The sequence below is a fragment of the Stomoxys calcitrans genome, chromosome 2 (genome assembly GCF_963082655.1).
Source record: "Stomoxys calcitrans chromosome 2, idStoCalc2.1, whole genome shotgun sequence".
NCBI classification, from domain to species: domain Eukaryota; kingdom Metazoa; phylum Arthropoda; class Insecta; order Diptera; family Muscidae; genus Stomoxys; species Stomoxys calcitrans.
The window spans coordinates 68,212,324-68,232,486 of NC_081553.1; the positions used below are offsets into that span (position 1 = coordinate 68,212,324).

Consider the following 20,163-nt stretch of genomic DNA (forward strand, 5'->3'; position numbering starts at 1 on the left):
CCATGTCTTGGCAGAATTCTTCAATACTAATGACCTATAACACTTAATATAGGTAACACCGCTTATTTTGTTAATAGGATTAGGGAGGAGGTCTAAGATATGACAATATGTTCGGAAAATCTAATCGATGAGGTTCAGTATTGGAGCTACATTAGGTTAAGAATGGCACAGCCAGCGACGAATACGATAAGCCTTCGTAATAATTTGATAAACAACTGGACAAAATTCGGAAAACTACTCAGAAGAAGGCTTGGGCAAGATAATTTAGATTGTTCAAGCATAGAAGACATTGACGACAATGTCAACAGGACTACGACTGCAATAGTGGGTTCGTTCGCAGATAGTTGTCCTCTTCGGGAAAGGAAATCAGGTCAAGAAAAACTCTAGATGACCGGGAAGATTCGGAATATTGGGAAAAAGGTCCGCAGTTGGGCAAGATAATTTAGATTGTTCAAGCATAGAAGACATTGACGACAATGTCAACAGGACTAAGACTACAATAGGGAGGTCGTTCGAAGATAGTTGTCCTCTTCGGGAAAGGAAATCAGGTCACGAAAAACTCTAGATAACCGGGAAGATTCGGAATATTGGGAAATAGGTCCGCAGTCTTTATAACAGAGCACATCGTAAAAAAGCGTAAGTTTCCTGGGATTTACTGGGATATCAGGGCGGCAAAAAGTGCTTCCTGGAGGAAAGCAAATCAGGTCAAAAAAATTCTAGATGACCGGGAAGCTTCGGAATATTGGGAAAAAGGTCCGTAGTTGGGCAAGATAATTTAGATTGTTCAAGCATAGAAGACATTGACGACAATGTCAACAGGACTACGACTGCAATAGTGGGGTCGTTTGAAGATAGTTGTCCTCTTCGGGAAAGGAAATCAGGTCAAGAAACACTCTAGATGACCGGGAAGATTCGGAATATTGGGAAAAAGGTCCGTAGTTGGGCAAGATAATTCAGATTATTCAAGCATAGAAGACATTGACGACAATGTCAACAGGACTAGGACTACAATTGGGAGGTCTTTCGAAGATAGTTGTCCTCTTCGGCAATGGAAATCAGATCAAGAAAAACTCTAGATGACCGGGAAGATTCGGAATATTGGGAAAAAGGTCCGCAGTCTTTATAACAGAGCACATCGCAAAAAAGCGTAAGTTTCCTGGGATTTACTGATTTACTGGAGGCTTTTTTGTGCACAAGTCGATAGTGTTAATGACGCTGCCAAGATGAAAAATTTCTCTCATAAACCCATTTCCAAATTGAAACTTTAGTAGACGAAATGGGAGTGTCAGCAGAGACAACGAAGACACGTTGAGGATTTTGATAAAAAAAAAGAAATAAACGCATTTTCCACATGATACGTCGAGACTCACGGAGACACCGGAATCTTGGAATAATGAAGTTGATCGAAGGTTTATAATTACAGAATGTATGGTAAAGAAAGCCTTGAGGAGCTTCAAACCATTTAATTCACCCGGACCTGTTGGAATATTTCCGGCATTACTACAGAAGAAGGCCGACTATTTGCCAACCCATTTGGCCACAATTTTTACAGCGTGTCTAGTACTTGCATATACTCCGAAAGTCTGGCAGGAGGCAAGGGTGGTATTTATACCCAAGCCTGGGAAAGCAAGTTATGCGACACCAAAAACCTACAGACCTAAAGGATTAAGTCATTTCTACTCAAAAACATTGATCTTATCATGGACACCATGATAAAGAGTAAGACATCAAGCGAACTGATCAAATTCAAACAGTAGGACTATGAGAAGTGTCGGTGGAGACTGCCCTGCACGAGGTTGTGCATAATAGATAGAATAGAAAAATCTTTCGATGCCAAGACGTACATTACATATACATACATTGGCAGTATGCATTGGCATACAATGTGCAGACCCACACACTGATCCAATCCTTAGACCAGTACTGGGTGGATCGGGTCCTTAGTGACTGGATAAACCATATGCTAAGAAACAGATAAATAACGCAAATATATGGAAGAAAGTGGCGCAGGGCACGCCACAAGGAGGCATTTTGTCGCTACTCCTATGGATGACCACCATAAATAACCTATTACGGATGCTGACTGTCGGAGGGATTTTAACATAATGTTATAATACTTCTAAGAGGGCTGAAAGGGTCTAGCAGATTGCATACGACTAGGCTAGACCTAAGTGTCTCAATATTAACGCAGAGAAGACCGATATCTGCTTATTCACGAGGCAGACAAAGGTGGGCCAATTTGAAGCACCACATTTCCTCAATAGAACGATTTCGATGTCTGGGAAGGTCAAATACTTAGGATTGATCTGGGACTGCAAACTGAATTAAAGTGTCACATTCAGGAGCGAACCGAGAAAGCTCACAGATATTGGGCACTATGTCGACAGGCCGTAGACTCAAAATGGGGCCTGAATCCGAGGATAGTCCACTGGTTCTACAGAGCGTGATTAGACCAATACTTAGTTACGCCTCAGTAGTTTGGTGGACTGCAATGGAGAAAAATTGCAACGTAAGGATCATAGAACAGGTTCAGAGAACATGTTGTCCTGGCATAGGCGGAGCGATGAGGACGCCCACTAGGGCACTAGAGACTAGATAGAGATATTTGACTCATTGACATACAGATTAAGTGTGAGGCAGCCACTGCGTGAGAAAAAACGGTTTGGTTTGGTTAGACAATAAATCATTTTTTATTGGATTTAAACTCTAAATTGGAAAATCGGACCATTTGACAGCTATATCTATATAGTCTGATCTGACTTATATTTGGGTCGGATGTCGGGAGGCTTAAAACAACTCACTATATAAAATTTCAGCGAAATTCGGTAATATAAAAAGCTTTTGTGAATATTAGGCCTTTAATCGGCATATCGGTCTATATGGCAGCTATATCTAACTATAGTCCGATATTTACCATATGGAGATCAGATGGCGGGTGGCTTAAAACAACTCACTTATTAAAGTTTCAGCGAAATCGGGTAATAGATGCAGCTTTTATGGCTTTTAGACCCTTAAACGACAGATCGGTCTATATGGCAGCTATATCTAAATATAGTCCGATCAGGACCATTTTTAGGGCGGATGTCGGGAGGCTTAAAACAACTCACTGTTTCAATTTTCAGCGAAATCGGATAAAAAAATAAATCTTATATGGGCTTCAGACTCTTTATCGGCAGATCGGTCTATATGGCAGCTGTATCTAAATAATGTTCGATCTGGACCATACTTGGAGGGGATGTCGGGAGGACTGTTTCACTGTTTCAAATTTCATCGAAAGCTTTTATGGGCTTCATACCCTTTATCGGAAGATCGGTCTATAAAGAAGCTATATTCAAATATGGTTCGATTTGGCCCGTTCAAGAACTTAACCAGCGTACATCAAAAAGACGTATCTGTGCCAAGTTTCAGCTCAATATCTCAATTTTTGAAGGCTCTAGAGTGATTACAACAAACAAACGGACAGACACACGGACATCGTTAAATCGTCTTAGAATTTTACGACGATCCGAAATATATATACTATGTAAGGTCGGAAAATGATATTTCCATGTGTTGCAAACGGAGTGACTAAATGAATATACCCCCTATCCTACGGTGGGGGGAATAACATGTGATCCATGGTGTCCGGAATATAAGATTCGGCCCGGGCGATCTCAACGCACTTTTACTTGTTCTCTTTTACCCACTGTGCTTGGTAAGTTCCTATGGGCGTATACATTATATTATTTAGCTAAGGCTAACTAGACCAAATCAATAAATTTAACTTTACAGTAGCATCCTCTGCTTTTGCAGCCAGTTGGGATTTGAAGAAATTCAAAGTTGATGCATTAAACTCAAATGGGGCAAAACAAAGACTTGCGTGGTATTGTGCAAAAGGCCAAGTTAGAGTTAAGCGCACAAGCGCTTTTCAAACAGTTTTAAACTTTTTATAATGTGGCTATTTAGGCCGGGTTATCTCTATTGTCTTATGAACGTGCTATTTTTTGATGACTGATGTTAAATGTTTATATGTGGAGACTGAAACTCGGCTTTAGATGAATGAATACATCAGTTTTATGATCTTTCCCAAAAAAGAAAGAAAAAAAAAATCAAAAAAACCAACCAACAACAGGCAATGGCAATTTTATACATTTTAACGGCATCATGCGTAGTGGTGGTATTGATTTTTATTTACAGCGCTCTTCTGTAGCTTACGGGTGTTTTGTTGTTTTTTCTTTTCTTTATGACTGTGAGCAAAGTGTTACTTCCTCGTCTTATTCGTGTCTCATGATTTTGGGAAACTCATTGAGAGAGTTGTTGTATTCAAAGAGCTGCTGCGCAGATTCAATGTGTCTAGGGCCATGTATTGGGGTTGAGGCGTTTGTGCGCATGCGCAATTCATAACATCCATTGCCTTAAGAGATGGCATTATCGCAGCAGCAGCAGCTGCTGCTGTTGCTGTTGCTCTTGCTCTGCCTCAACATAAGCAATTTCTTTTCTTTGTTGATTTTTGCTGTTGTTATTGTTGTTGTGCTTGGGCTGTATTATAGCCTTTTACCACTGTTCTTGTTGTTGTTGTTTTGCTGTTGACTGAACGACAACAATGTTTGCTTTTGTGAATTATTTTGTAATGGTTTCAATGTTTTTTTTTTCGAGTTTTTTTTTTGGTTAACATTTAAACGAAACTTCAGAAATTTGTTTTGTTTTTTGTGGCATTTTTGCTTGATGTCTGGGAAAAAATCCATTGCCGTATATAAAGCACTTGCTCTCGAGAAGTTGACATCAAGAGCATCTTAGCCATCATAAGTGTTGCACGCATCATCCCAAAGAAAAACCAAAGGATTATTTCAGTTTCGTGTCGTGGGATTACAAGTGTCTGAGAAACCATTGCCAAAATGAAAGTTTTCGCTATTGCATCCGTTTGCCTGCTCGTCGCTAGCTGTGCCTGGGCCGCTCCCAGCGTTCAAGATAACAAAATCGATACCGAATCGACATTTTCGCGTGCCGCCCGCTATTTGGGCTCGTGTTTCGAAAGTGAAGATATGACCACCTGTTTGGCTGTCAAGGGTATTACGGCCCTTAATCGTGCCGCCCGTAGCCAGAATATTGAATTGGTCAATGGTGTTTCGTTCAAGAGGTGTGTGTTAATGTTGAAGAAAAAAATTCGGAAAATTTGAATTCTCAAAAAGAGAATAAAAACATTACAGAAAACAAGTGAAAATATGGATATGAATATAAGGACAAATTACAAAGCCACAAGTCTAAAATGGGACACAAATAAAGAATCTAAAAGAAAAACCGACACTAAAAATAATTCCAAAATAATACCAAAAAATTAAAACCAAAATCGTTTAATGGTTCAAAATGTAATGACATTGCAAAACACTTTAATATGATTAAGAAAAGAAGACAAGTTTTTATAGACAACAAAATTGTGGATATGTAAAATTCACAAATAACGTTTCTCGTTGTTGGTCACTCAAAACAAAGGCAACAGTGGATATATTTATTTAAAAAAAATTAAATTTCAATTACAATTCACTTACTTTAATTGGCTATGACAGAATATTTGTTCCAATAGCCGAACGTAGAATACCGTTCCAAGCGCCTCGATCTTCTGCGCTCATTCTAAAATCTCTGATACCAAGTTTCGAGGTGTCTCCCGCAACTTGATCTTTCCATCGGGCTTTTGCTCTTCCCGGTTTGCGTGTACCACAGTGTTTGCCTTCAAAAGACTTCTTTGCTGGAGCTTCTTCATCCATTCTGACAACATGACCTAGCCAACGCAGCCTTTGTATTTTGATGCGTGTAACTATGCTATCGTCGTCATACAGCTCATACAGCTCGTGGTTCATACGTCGCCTATATTCTCCATTAACGCAAACTGGTCCATATATTTTACGAAGAATCATTCTCTCAAATACTCCAAGCACTGCCTCATCTGCTTTCACAAGTACCCATGCTTCAGAACCATATAATAGCACTGGTAGTATCAGTGTCTTGTGAAGTGTAGTCTTCGTCTGTCGAGAGGTGGCCTTGTTTCTAAACTGCTTACTTAGTCCAAAGTAGCATCTGTTTGCCAGTATTATTCTTCGCTGAATCTCAAAACTGGTGTCATTCGTTTCGGTTACGGCGGTGCCGAGGTAGATAAAGTTACTGACTGTCTCAAAGTTGTGGTTCCCAACTTTCTCCATTTTCTTAATCTCCTCGGTTGCGCAAGGCTTTTTCGGAGTTGAAACCATTCATTTAGTCTTATCTCCAGTTACTGCCATATCCATTTTCACTGACTCTCTTTCGATTCTTTCAAAGGCTGAAGTTACCATTTCCGGTGACCGACCTATGATACCGATGTCGTCGTCATAGGCGAGTAGCATGTGTTCTCTTGTGATTAGTGTGCCATATCTATTCACATCTGCATCTCGTATAATCTTCTCCAGCTGGATATTAAAGATATCACACGATAGGCTGTCTCTTTGTCTGAAACCTCGTTTGGTATTGAATAGTTCGGAGAGATTCTTTCCTATTCTTACTGAGGAACGCGTATTAGAAAGTGTCATCCTGCAGAGTCTAATTAATTCTGCAGCGATGCCAAACTCAGACATGGCTTGAAATACCTTTGAATGTAAAGGAGTATCGAAGGCGGCTTTGTAGTCAACAAAGAGATGATAGGTGTTGATTTGTCCTTCTCGGGTCTATTCCAGGATTTGGCGCAGTGTGAATATCTGGTCTCGAGTGGATTTACCAGGTCTAAAGCCGCATTGATAGGGCCCAAATATCTCATTCACTTTAGGTTTTAATTTTTCACACAGTACGCTCGAGAGTATCTTGTATGCGATGGGGAGGAGACTTATTCCTCTGTTGGCACATTCCGTCTTGTCTCCTTTCTTGTGTACGGGGCATAGTATGCTGAGGTTCCAATCATCGGGTATGCGTTCTTCTAGCCAGATTGCGCAGATAAGCTGATGCATACGCCTTATCAGCGTATCGAGTTCGGTCTTAAATAGTTCAGCGGGTAACCCGTCGGCTCCTGCTGCCTTGTTGTTCTTTAGTCGGGTCACTGCTACTTGGACCTCATTCTGACTAGGAGGTAAACCTTCTATACCATCATCAGGGATTGGTTCTGCAGCATCCTCTTCGCCGCCAACGTCGGACACAAGTAGTTGGGTAAACTTTTTTCCATATCCTCAGCATGCTATCTGTGTCAGTTACCAGATTTCCTTCTTTGTCTCTGCAGAAGGATGTGCCTGCACCAAAGTCATCGGATTGGTGTTTAATTCTTCGGTAGAATTTCCTTACTTCATTATGACTCCTCATCTCAATTCGCTTACACTCAAGTCTTTCCATTTCCTTTTTCTTTCTGCGGAATAGACGTTTCTCCTCTCTCCTTTTCTGCCAATACTTCTTCTTCATCTGGAGCGTTGCTACTGATTGCAGGGTTGCTCTATACGCCGCATTCTTGGCTTCAATAGCATCTCGACACTCTTGGTCGTACCATGAGTTTCCTGGAGGAGGCTTCCCGTACCCAAGTACGGATTACAGATTACAATTCACAGTGGCATTATTATGGAAGCCTCTATAACAGTTACAAGCAATCAAAAAGACAATAATATTTCGAAGGGATTTTTTCAACAAATGAGTTAAAGTTTATCTGTCATTTGCCCCCTTAAAGAAATCGACAACGTTTAGACATTGCCTTTATCTAAACTTTACTAAAAGTCACAACACACCACTTTAAGCAATATTTCAGCCAAATTGGACAAACATTGAGGCTTGTAAGGGCTCAAGAAGTCAAATCGGGAGATCGATATATATGCTCCCATATATACCGATCTCGCTATATAAGAATAAAGACAAATTCGGACCGTACTTGGCACAGTTGTTGGAAGTCACAACAAAATACTACATGCAAAATTTCACCCAAATCGGATATTGGGGGATATATCCAAATCTGAACCGATATAGCCCATTTGCAATCCCTAACGACCAACAGCAATATTAAGTATCTGTGCAAATTTTCAAGCGGCTAACATTACCCGTTCGACCGCTGTCGTGATTTTGACAGACGGACGGACATGGGTAGATCGACTTAGAAGTCGAGGCGATCAAGAATATATATACTTTATAGGGTCTTGGGTCAATATTTCGAGGTCTAACAAACGGAATGACGAGATAAGTATACCCCCATTCTATGGTGGTGGGTATAAAAAATCATACATATAAAGCCGCTCCTATTTGTAAGGCTATTTTGCGTCTTCAACTATGGTTCACTGTTGTCTTGTACCAAGGTTAATTTTCTGACTTTCAACGATATTTTGACCTTCATTTTAGATTTTTGTCCTTTATGACAAGACGCAAAGTTAAGTATTTATTAACCTTTCATTTAAAATGAAAAATCCTTAACATGAAGAATATTTTTTTTCTCCAAAGGGAATGTTTCCTTAAAAAGTTGGAAAATCATCAACGTCATAAAATAAAAAAATCCTTAATATGAAGAATTTTATTTTTCACCAAAGGAAATGTTTCCTTAAAAAGTTGGAAAATTTGTCATCTTCAATTTAAGTTTGCTAAACTTTTGTCTCGAATCTTTAAAGTTAGGACAAAAGTTTTTCGAAACTGTTTATCATATCGAAGATAACTTCTTTTGCTAGCAATCATTACCAAAATCCTTCGATCAAGGGAAAATACTTTAATTTTTATTAATCATTTTGGCATGCATTAAAGTCGAAAATGTCTTCTTTTAAGGAAACATATACTTTGGTGAAAGATTTTTGAACTAAACAGTAGGATTTTTTAGTTGTGTGTAGAATAATATATACTCTACTTTGAATATAATATTAAAGACAAAAATCTCTCAATAAATTTCAAAATATGGTCGAAGGTTAAGCATATTACTTTGGGGAAGAACAGCATTGTACTTAAATTAGAGAAACATAAAAGCTCTACAAATATTAGAGTCGTAAATGTTTATATTTAAAAGTTAAAGACGCTAAATTTGATATTTTTGGATTTTTTGAAATCCAAAGAATTAGTAGTCATTTCTGATGTACAAAGAGATTCAGTCATAGATTAAAACTCAAAGTAGTCTGTGTCCATTAGTATATTCTACTACTAAATTTGAACATTCCATTTAGAAACAGTGGTGGCCTACATTAGCACGGTGGCCTACATTAGCAAGATCCCAGATTATATGGCAGCTGTATCAGGTTATGTACCGATTGCGCCATATTGAACACAGTTGTTGAAAGTTACAAAACACCTCGTGCAAAATTTCAGCCAAATCGAATAAGAACTGCGGCCTCCAGCGGCTCACGAAGTCAAGATCCAAGATCAGTTTATATGGCAGCTGTATCAGGTTGTAGAGCAATTTCGATCATACATAGCACAGTTGTTGAAAGTGATACAAAAACACGACGTGCAAAATAACATCCAAATCGGATTATAATTGCTTTAGAGGCTCAAGAAGCCAAGACCCAAGATCGGTTTATATGGCAGCTATATCAAAACCTGGACCGATTTTGCCCATTTACAATCCCAACCGACGTACACTAATAAGAAGTATTTGTGCAAAATTTCATGTTCCTAGCTTTGATCCTTCGAAAGTTAGCGTGCTTTCGACAGACAGACGGACGGACGGACATGGCTAGTTCGACCTAAAATGTCATGACGATCAAGAATATATACACTTTATGGTGTCTAAGACGAAACATTTTGAATGACAAAGTTAGTATTCCCCCGCGCTATGGTGGAGGGTATAAAAAGTTTATTCATATTGGTTATATGGCTATATTGCCATGGTCAATAAAAAACCAGTTTTGTTTAGCAGTTTTTTGGGCATCAGTCTCTCATAGATTTCGTTCCTAATGTGAATGGCAAATTCGTGATGTACTCGCAAATACCTTTTATCTGTACCCAATATTTCATGGTTGAAAAATATGTCCGATTTGGTTTTGTTTTGGTGGCAGGGTGGCCAGCCAGACTCTTGACCCTGAAAATAGTTATCAGATCCTTGCTTTATGGTTGGAAAAGGCGTCCCGTTTGGGGGAGTGTTGTGGAGTTTGGAAGATCGGCAAATTACTTCGCCCCAAAACAGCATATCAGTTTCGTTTTCTCCTCTCCATTAATAATCCTTTGGAGGATTTTGGTTAACAATTTTTTTTTTCAGATTACTATAAGAATACAAACAAAATTTCACTTATATCAGCCCACCCATTTCCGACTTCTGGCATTTTTGAAAATAAGGGTAAGGGAAGACACCCCTCCTTCAAATATCGCACCAGTAAGGAAAGGGTGTAAGGAAAGTTCATGGGAAATTTAGCTGTAGCCATCCCAAATTTTACACAAAAACTTTTTATTTAGGTAGTTGAGTTGAGATTTTAAATGGGCCATATAGGTCATATAAACCTTTCTTAAGGAGGATATTCTTCTTATGCCAATTGTCAAAAATGTAGCTGTTTAACTCCACTTACTACTTTCAAAATATAGGCTCAGTATGCTTCCAATTGGTCTATAACCAGATATAGCTCAACTATAAAACTGATTTTCTGGTTTGAATTCATTAGACACCGTGGGGAGTAATTAAACTACGGTCTGCAAGTTTATTCTCTTCTAGCTGACCAGGTGTGCTACACTAAAGATTTATAAATTAAAGATTTTTTTAAAACTGCATCATCACTTTCTTCGCCTGGGGTCATTCTCAAAATAAAGCCATGTGATAAATACACCATATGTGATACAACAGTCTTACAGATCTAATGGTCCTCGCTGGGTCAAATTTACCCCAATTTATTGCCTATTTGGATGAAGATTAGTGCTCTACTCCAAAAAAACCTTTCAGAATGCAAATTTGCCCAGGAACATACCATTAAGAATCAGAGAACGGCAATCTTCTCTGTATCAATGAGTGCTGTCCAATTCAAGTGTAAGCTCAAAGACAAGGAACCTAGTTGTTAAAGCGGAGTTCAAACGAATTCATGTTCCTGCCAAGTTTAAGAACCAGGCGTCATAGAAGGACATGCTGACCTCTGTGCCACGGTGGCCCCCTAAGACGTTTCTTTGAACCTTATTTTGTCCCGATCGGTCTACATGCCCACTTCGGCCTCATGCATTTGTTTCAAACAAGGTTAGCAGATTCTAATCCTATATTGTCCAACAGCCTACGCGTCGTATGGGGGTTTTTAAGGGTGGGGCGGCCTCTAGCTGAGTAGTCCTTGATATTGATATCAGATTCGTTCATCGATTCGATTCATCTTTCACTTGACACTAAGATTCTAATTTCATTCACATTGTTATATCAGAGTCGCATTTTACTCCAAAATACATTTCATTTGATAGCCATATTACGCATATCATCAACATATGAGTTTAGGGATTTCGGGGTGGGGCGCTCCCCTAGCTTGTTTTTTGCAAACAATATTTTTTTTGGTTACCCAAAATCAGCCATTAAAAAAATTTCGCTTACATTGGTGTACTAATCTCTGAGACATGGCATTTTGTGAAAATAAGGTAAAAAGGCGGACCTTCCCCATTCAACGGGTTTTAAACAATTTTTCACTGGGTTGCCATACTCTATGCTCCATGAAAATTTCAGGAAAATCGGTTGTGACCAACATACAGCAGCACTTTAAATTTTTATATTTAACAAGAAAAAACGCATTAAGTTCGTGTCGTACTTTTGATACCATGGATATATTTACTATCAAAATTTTTTATAACACTACTATACCCATATTAATATCCAAATATAAACGAATCTTAATCATATATGGTTCAGGTACAAGTAACAGTTCGAAATTTGAAGCGAACTCGGGTAATAAGCGGGCCGTTCATCTGATTAAGCCCTAATTCGGATGATCGATCTATATTACAGCTATATCTAAATATGGCCCGATCTGAGCCATATTGAGGTGGGATGTCAGGAGTATTAAAGCAGCTCACTGTTTAAAATTTCGGCAAAATCGAATAATAAATGCGCCTTTTATGGTCTTTAGGCCCTAAAGCTGAAGATTGGTCTCTAAGACAGCCATATCTAAATATAGCCCGGTCTGAACCATTTTCGTAACAGATGTTGGAAGTCTTTTTTATAATAATAAATGCGCTTATTATAAGCCTATGGCCCGAAATCGCCAGATCGGCCTATATGGCAGCTATATCCAAATATGTTCCGATCTGGACCATTTTTGGTTCGGATATCGATAAAACAATCTATGCCAAATTTCAGCGCAATCGGATAATAAATGCGCCTGTTATAGCCAACATTGAAAGAAAAAGTTCAGTGTGTTGTGAAACATGTGACGCTAAAGACTTTTTGTATTATTTTTGGATTTCCTAAGAAGAAACCATTCTTTACTATTAATCTCATTTCATAAATTTATTGACATATTAATAACGAATTTTCTTTAATTCCTAATTCTTGTAGGGATCCCGCCACAAATGCCCAACGTGCTTCTCGTGCCATGAGCGAAAATGAGGTCTACTCTCAGTTGCCCGAAGATGCTGATGAACGCACTGGACGTTTGGTTGATATGGCTGTGGAAAGTGCTACTGATTTCTTGAACACCCACAACTTGGAAGTTAAGATGCCCGCTGAAGCTACCCAAGAATTGGCTCGTGCTTTGGATGAAGGTAAAGCTCCCTTAGTTACCACATGACAAAAATATACCACAAAAAAAAATTTCTCCCCTTTTAGGTCGCGGTAAATTGAAGAAAATGATTGGTCCCATTGCTCTGGCCATTGGTGCTAAAGTTTTCGCCATCATTCCCCTCTTGTTGGGCGGTTTGGCTCTGTTGACCACCAAGGCCATCATTGTGGCTAAGCTTGCCTTCTTCTTGGCCCTCTTAGTCGGAGGCTCCAAGTTGTTCGGTAGCAAACTTGGAGGTGGAATTGGCAGCGGCTACAGCTCTGGCTGGTCTGGTGGCTCCACTGGTGGCTGGTCGTCGGGTGCTTCATCATCCTATCCCTATGCTCGTAGCATGAATGGTGCCCAAGAATTGGCCTATGCTGGTCAAGTAAATGCCCAATAGATTGCAAAGATCAATTGAATAGGATTTACCTGTCAAAAATGTGCCTTTTTACGATTTAAGTCAAATGATGAGAACAAATTTCTTAGTTTGTAGTAATTTATTAAAATGAACATAAGAAAAATATAAATAATTTATTATAATTTATTGAAACGAAAACGCTATACAAAAGAAATGAAATAACAAAAAAAAAAAATACAGATTCATAATTTATTCAAACAAAAAGAAAATGTGACATTCTAGTTCAAATACACGAAACGCATCACCTCATTTACTGTATAACGAGAAACCACTGAATCATACAATAAGAGACCTTTCTTCATTACAACATTCTTTAAAGTTGAAACCATGACCGCAGAGAAACCTTTGTACAAATCATAGAAAAGAAAAGCAACAATAAAATTTGAACATATTATGAAAACAACTTCATGTGTGTTATTCTTGGGTTACAATATGAACAACAAGTAAAAAGGCGTTAAGTTCGGACGGGCCGAACTTTGCATAACCACTGCCTGGGGTATATATGTAAACCACTTTTCATCCAAATTCGGTGAATATTGCATACCTTATGTCCCATAGCAGTAATATCGAAACATGTTCCGATTTGGAACAAATACTAATAAGTAAAAGACATTGTCCAATTGTGTATAACAAAATATTGATCCTTTTAGTAGCTTTAACCAAAAATAAACCAATCTGAACCATAAACGACACGGATGTCGAAAAGCCTAACATAAGTCACTGTGTCAAATTTCAGTGAAATCGAATAATAAATGCGCCTTTTATGGGGCCATGACTTTAAATTGAGATTTTGGCAGCTGTATCCAAATCTGTACCGATTTGCGCCAAATTGCAGAAACATGTCGAAAAGCCTAACACAACTCACTGTCTAAAATTTCAGCGACATCGGACAATATATGCGCTTTTTATGGGCCCAAAACCTTAAATCGAGAGATCGGTCTATATGGCAGCTATATCCAAATCTGGACCGAGCTTAACTCACTGTCCCAAATTTTGGCGAAATCGGACAATAAATGCGCCTTTTGTGGGCCCAAAACCTTAAATCGAGAGATCGGTCTATATGGCAGCTATATCTAAATCTGATCCGATCAAGGCCAAATTAACGAAGGATGTCGAAGAGCCTAACACAACTCGCTCTCTTAAATTTCAGCAAAATCGGATAATAAATGTGGCTTTTATGGGCCTAAGTCCCTAAATCGGAGCATCGGTCTATATGACAGCTATATCCAAATCTGGACCGATATGGGCCAAATTAACGAAGGATGTCTAAGGGCTTAACGCAACTCATAGTCACAAATTTCATCAAAATCTGATAATAAATGTGACTTTAATGGGCCTAAGACCCTAAATCGGAGGATCGGTCTATATGGCAGCTATATCCAAATCTGGACCGATCTGAGCCAAATTAACGATGGATGTCGAAGGGTCTTTGACAACTCACTGTCCTAAATTTCAGCAAAATCGGATAATAAATGTGGCTTTTATGGGCCTAAGACCCTAAATCGGCCGATCGGTCCATATGGAGGCTATATCAAGATATAGTCCAATATAGCCCATCTTCGAACTTAACCCGAACTTATGGAAAAAAAAAATCTGTGCAAAGTTTCAGCTCAATATCTCAATTTTTAAAGACTGTAGCATGATTTCAGCAGACAGACGGACGGACATGTCTAGATCGTCTTAGATTTTTACGCTGATCAAGAATATATTGGGGTGCCCAAAAAGTAATTGCGGATTTTTCATATAGTCGGCGTTGACAAATTTTTTCACAGCTTGTGACTCTGTAATTGCATTTTTTCTTCTGTCAGTTATCAGCTGTTACTTTTAGCTTGCTTTAGAAAAAAAAGTTTAAAAAAAGTATATTTGATTAAAGTTCATTCTAAGTTTTATTAAAAATGCATTTACTTTCTTTTAAAAAATCCGCAATTACTTTTTGGGCAACCCAATATATACTATATTGGGTCGGAAATGGATATTTCGATGTGTTGCAAACGGAATGACAAAATGAATATGCCCCCATCCTTCGGTGGTGGGTATTAAAAATTCAAAGAATAATTGTAGATGCATTTGTATACCCACCACCGTAGGATAGGGGGTATATTCATTTAGTCATTCCGTTTGCAACACATCGAAATATCAATTTCGGGCCCTACAAAGTATATATATTTCGGGTCGACGTATATTCTAAGACGGTTTAACGATGTCCGTGTGTCTTTCCGTCCATTTGTTGTAATCACTCTAGAGCCTTCAAAAATTGAGATATTGAGCTGAAATGTGGCACAGATACATATTTTTGCATGCTGGTTAAGTTCTTGAATGGGTCAAATCGGGCCATATTTGGATATAGCTGCCATATAGACAGATCTGCCGATAAAGGGTCTGAAGCCCATAAAAGCTTTATATGTTAACCGATTTCGCTGACATTTAAGACAACTGGTTATTTCAGGCCTCTCAACATAGGACCCAAATATAGTTCAGATCGGACTATATTTAGATATAGCTGCCATATAGACCGATCTGTCAATAAAGGGTCTGAATCCCATAAAAGCTTTATTTATCACCCGATTTCGCTGAAATTTGGAACAATGCGCAGCTTTAAGCCTGTCAACATCCGAACCAAATATGGTACAGATTGGACAATATTTAGATATAGCTGCCATATAGACCGATTTTCCGATTAAGGGTCTAATACCCATAAAAACTTTATTTTTCGTCCGATTTTGCTGAAATTTGAAACAGTGAGCAGTTTAAGGCCTTCCGACAATTGACCCAATTTGGTTCAGATCGAACTATATTTAGATATAGCTACCATATAGACTGATATCCTGATAATGGGTCTGAAGGCTATAAAAGCTTTATTTATTACCCGATTTGCAACAGTGAGTTATTTTAAGCCTCCCGACAACTGACCTGAATATGGATTAGATCGGTTCATATTTAGATATAGCTGCCATATAGACCGATTTCCCGATAAATGGTCTGAAGACCATAAAAACTTTATTTTATACCCTGATACGCTGAAATTTGGAACAATGCGCAGTTTTACGCCTCTCAAAATTCGACCCGAATATAGTACAGATTGGTCTTTATTTAGATATAGCTTAGACTATCCATTGTTTCAAATTTCAGCAAAATCGGAGGAAAAATAAAGTTTTTAAGGGCATTAGACCCTTTATCGGAAAATCAGTCTAGATTTTCCGATAAAGGGTCTAATGCCCTTAAAAACTTTATTTTTCCTCCGATTTTGCTGAAATTTGAAACAATGGATAGTTTTAAGCCTCCCGACATCAGACCCAAATATAGTTTAGATCGGACTATATTTAGATATAGCTGCCATATAGACCGATCTCCCGATAAAGGGTCTGAAGACCATAAAAGCTTTAATTATTACTTGATTTCGCTGATATTTGGGACAGTGCGCAGTTTTAAACCTCCCAACATCCGACCAAAATATAGTACTGACCGGACTATATTCAGATATAACTGCCATATTGACCGATCTGCTGATAAAAGGTCTGAAGCTCATAAAAGCTTTATTTGTTAACCGATTTCGCTGAAATTTAAAACAATGGGTTATTATAAGCCTCTCAACATAGGACCCAAATATAGTTCAGATCGGACTATATTTAGATATAGCTGCCATATAGACCGATCTGCCGATAAAAGCCATATTTATTATCCGCTTTCGCTGAAATTTTAACCAGTGGATAGTTTAAGGTCTCCTGACATCCGCCCCAAATATGGTTTGTATCGGACAATATTTAGATATAGCTTCCATACACGGCGATCTGCCGATAAAGGGTCCAAAGCCCATAAATGCATTTTTTTTTTATCCGATTTCGCTGAAATTTTAAAGAGTGAGTAGTCTTAGGCCACATGCCATCCGACCCAAATATGGTAAAGATCGGATTGTATTTAGATATAGCTGTCATATAGACCGATATGCCGGTTAAGGGTCTGAAACTCTTAAAAGCTTTATTTATTACCCGATTTTGTTGAAATTTAAAATACAAAATTCAACAATGACTTATATTTATTAGACCACTCAATGTCCGTGCCGAATTTGGGTGCATAAATTATCCTACTTTCACCAGATTGTTGCGAAAGGGGGTTTACATAAACACCCGAGGTGGCGGGTATCCAAAGTTCGGCCCGGCCGAACTTAATGCCTTTTTACTTGTTTTTTCTTCATTTCGATTTTAAGTCAATAACAAAATTGTTATGGCTTCATAAGAAGGCTCAATTTTTTTGAATATGAAAAGTTTATTATTCTATATTTAGATTCATTTGGCCAGAGAAGAATTGTAAAGAGCCAACTTATTTTGCCTTGTTAGAATCATCTTTGATCTCAATCCCTAGCAACAATGAAAAATGTAAAAACTTTCTTATTTTGACTTACAACATGAACACAAATAAAAAACAACCTCGGACAGTGACATGTTGATGACTTGTTGTATATGGCTTTGAAAGAAAGAAAGAACAGTGCCAATAGCCTTTACAAGCTACAACAAAACACTCAGCCTTAGTCGGCCAATAAACTTCAAGGAATAAAATATTATTCACTAGAATGCTAGGTGGTCTTAGTTACATCTGAAAATCCCCTTTTAAAGAAATGAAATCCCATTCAATGCCTTTTAATCACATATCCAAAATACACAATGGCTAGGATCAGGAAAATACCAACAAGCAAAGAAAAGTCCAGAAAATACATAAATAGTTGGAGTCTCAGCCCCAAATACCGAACACTTAAAATAAGCTCTTAGCAAATAAAAGAGCGCTGAATTCGCCCGGAGCCAATCAATTGTGGAGGTAGGATCAATTTGGTATTTTTCTTTGAACAATTTGGTGTTCAATAAGGAGAAATGAACATTCATAAAAAGAAGTTACATGTGAAGAGGTATGGGGGGAATCTTACAATAAGACTTACAAATATAATAAGTGAACGACGACGATTGTGATGATAAAGGCAAACTTTATGACAACACCTCCCAGGCAGATTGGAAAGATCCCGATGTGAGTGAACTGTATGAAAATGTTTGTTATTCCTCAGAATTGGGAATAACAAGCGTATAAAAAACATATCGCCGATTGTGGCAGCATAAAAGAAGAACAAGAACTATTGAAGAATAGGGATACTTATTGACAGAATATTTGTTCCACTAGCCAAGAGTAGAATAGCGTTCCAAGCGCCTCGATCATCTGCACCTATTCTCTGATCTAAGTCTCTGATGACAAGTTGATCACTTGATCTTTCCATCAGGCTTTTGGTCGTCCCGGTTTGCGTTTACCACCTCGTTTGCCTTCACAAGACTTCTTTGCTGGAGCTTATTCGTCCATTCTGACAACATGACCTAGCCAACGCCAGCGTTGTATTTTGTTGCGTGTAACTATGCTATCGTCATCATAAAGCTCATAAAACTCGTGGTTAATACTACGCCTATATTCTCCACTAACGAAGAATCTTTCTCTTAAACACTCCAAGTACTGCCTTATTTGCTTTCGCAAGTACTTATGCTTCGGAGCCATACAACAGCACGGGTAGTATCAGTGTCAGTGGAAACAACAGTGGAGAGGTTAGGATATCCGCCTGTGACGCCGAACGCTTGAGTTCAAATCCCAAAGTGAACATGAAAAAATTTTCAGTCGTGGTTATCACTTACTAAAGCGGGCTACACTTGTGTGGTATCCAAGTAGTGTCGATATGCGGCACGCCGTTCGAACTCGACATTGGAAAGGAGGTCCCTTATCATTGAGCTAAACTTTAATCTGACTGCATTCATTGATATGAGAGAAGTATCTCCTGCTCCTTAGTGGAAGTCCTTGTGAAATTTAGTTAGTATCAGATTCTTGTATAATGTGATCTTCGTCTGTCGGAAGGTGACCTTGTTCCTAAACTGCTAACACAATCCAAAGTAGCATCTGTTGCCAGTATTGCAAATGCAAATTTTTCCGTGAACATTCCATTCAGGAACAGGGGTAAACTTCTCTCATATTAATGAGTGCTTAATGATTCAAGTTTAAACTCAATAATAAGGGACCTTCTTTTTAAAGCCAAGTCCGAACGGCGAGCCGCAGTGCGACACTTCTTTGTAGAGAAGTTTCTATATGTCTGTCATACCAAATGGTACAGTACCTCCCAAATGTCGCCAGCATTAGGAGGGGATAACCACAGTTGAAAATTGTCATGATGTTCTCGCCATGATTCGAAACCAGGCATTCAGCGTCATAGGCGGACATGCTTACCACTGCGATATATCCTCAGCATGCTATCTGTGTCAGTTACCAGATTTCCTTTTTTATCTCTGCAGAAGGGTGTGCCTGCACCAAACCCAAAGATTTGAGTTTGGTAGAAATTCCTGATTTCATTCAGACTCCTGTATATCTCAATTCGATCACACTCACGTCTTTCAGTTTCCTTTTACTTTCTGCGGAATAGACGTTTCCCTTCCCTCCTTTTTATCCCAATAACTCTCTTTCATCTGGCGCTTTGCAACTGTTGGCAGGGTTGCTCTGTATACCGCATTCTTGGCTTCAGTAGCATTTCGACACTTGGTCGAACCATAGATTTCTTTGGGGAGGCTTCCGGTACCCAAGTACGGATTTCGCAGCATTTTCCATAGAGTGGGCAATGGTTTGCCACTACGCCATTACATGATTGGGACAAGGAGTGCTATCATCAAACAGTTGGGTCAGTCGAGTGGAATATGCCGCTGCCATTTGTGTTTGCAGCTTTTTAATATCCAGCTCTTGTGCAGTGTCAGATCGTACTTTCCTCGCCATGTTCAAACGGTTGCAAAACTTTGCTGCAAAAAGGTAATGATCCGAATTTTTTCGCTTCACAGATCGATTGTACATCTAACATGCTGGATGAATGTCATCAATCTATCACAACGTGATCAATTTAGTTCCTCGTGTTTTGATCGGGTAACAGCTATGTGGCTTTGTGAATATTTTTATGTTGCAATCTGGTGCTGCTACCATGTTTTTTGCCGCAGCGAAATCTATTAGCCTCAACTTATTATCGGACGTTATCTCGTGGAGGTTTAACTTTTCGACTGTTGGAAGTTGGCTTCCTTCCTTAACTTCGCAATAAAATCTTCCAGAAGGATTTTGATATCATGGACGGGACAGCGGTCATCTTCTCTC

At 38.8% G+C, this 20,163-nt stretch overlaps 1 protein-coding gene across 1 annotated transcript; it reads left to right on the forward strand.

Annotated features, from left to right (window-relative positions):
- The first annotated feature begins 4,874 nt into the window (after positions 1–4,874).
- LOC106082247 (uncharacterized) lies at positions 4,875–12,999 on the forward strand. The gene is made up of 3 exons (XM_013244638.2): positions 4,875–5,116; positions 12,395–12,600; positions 12,665–12,999. The coding sequence occupies exons 1-3, from the start codon at positions 4,875–4,877 to the stop codon at positions 12,997–12,999; spliced, it is 783 nt and encodes a 260-aa protein (XP_013100092.2).
- The last annotated feature ends 7,164 nt before the right edge of the window (positions 13,000–20,163 follow it).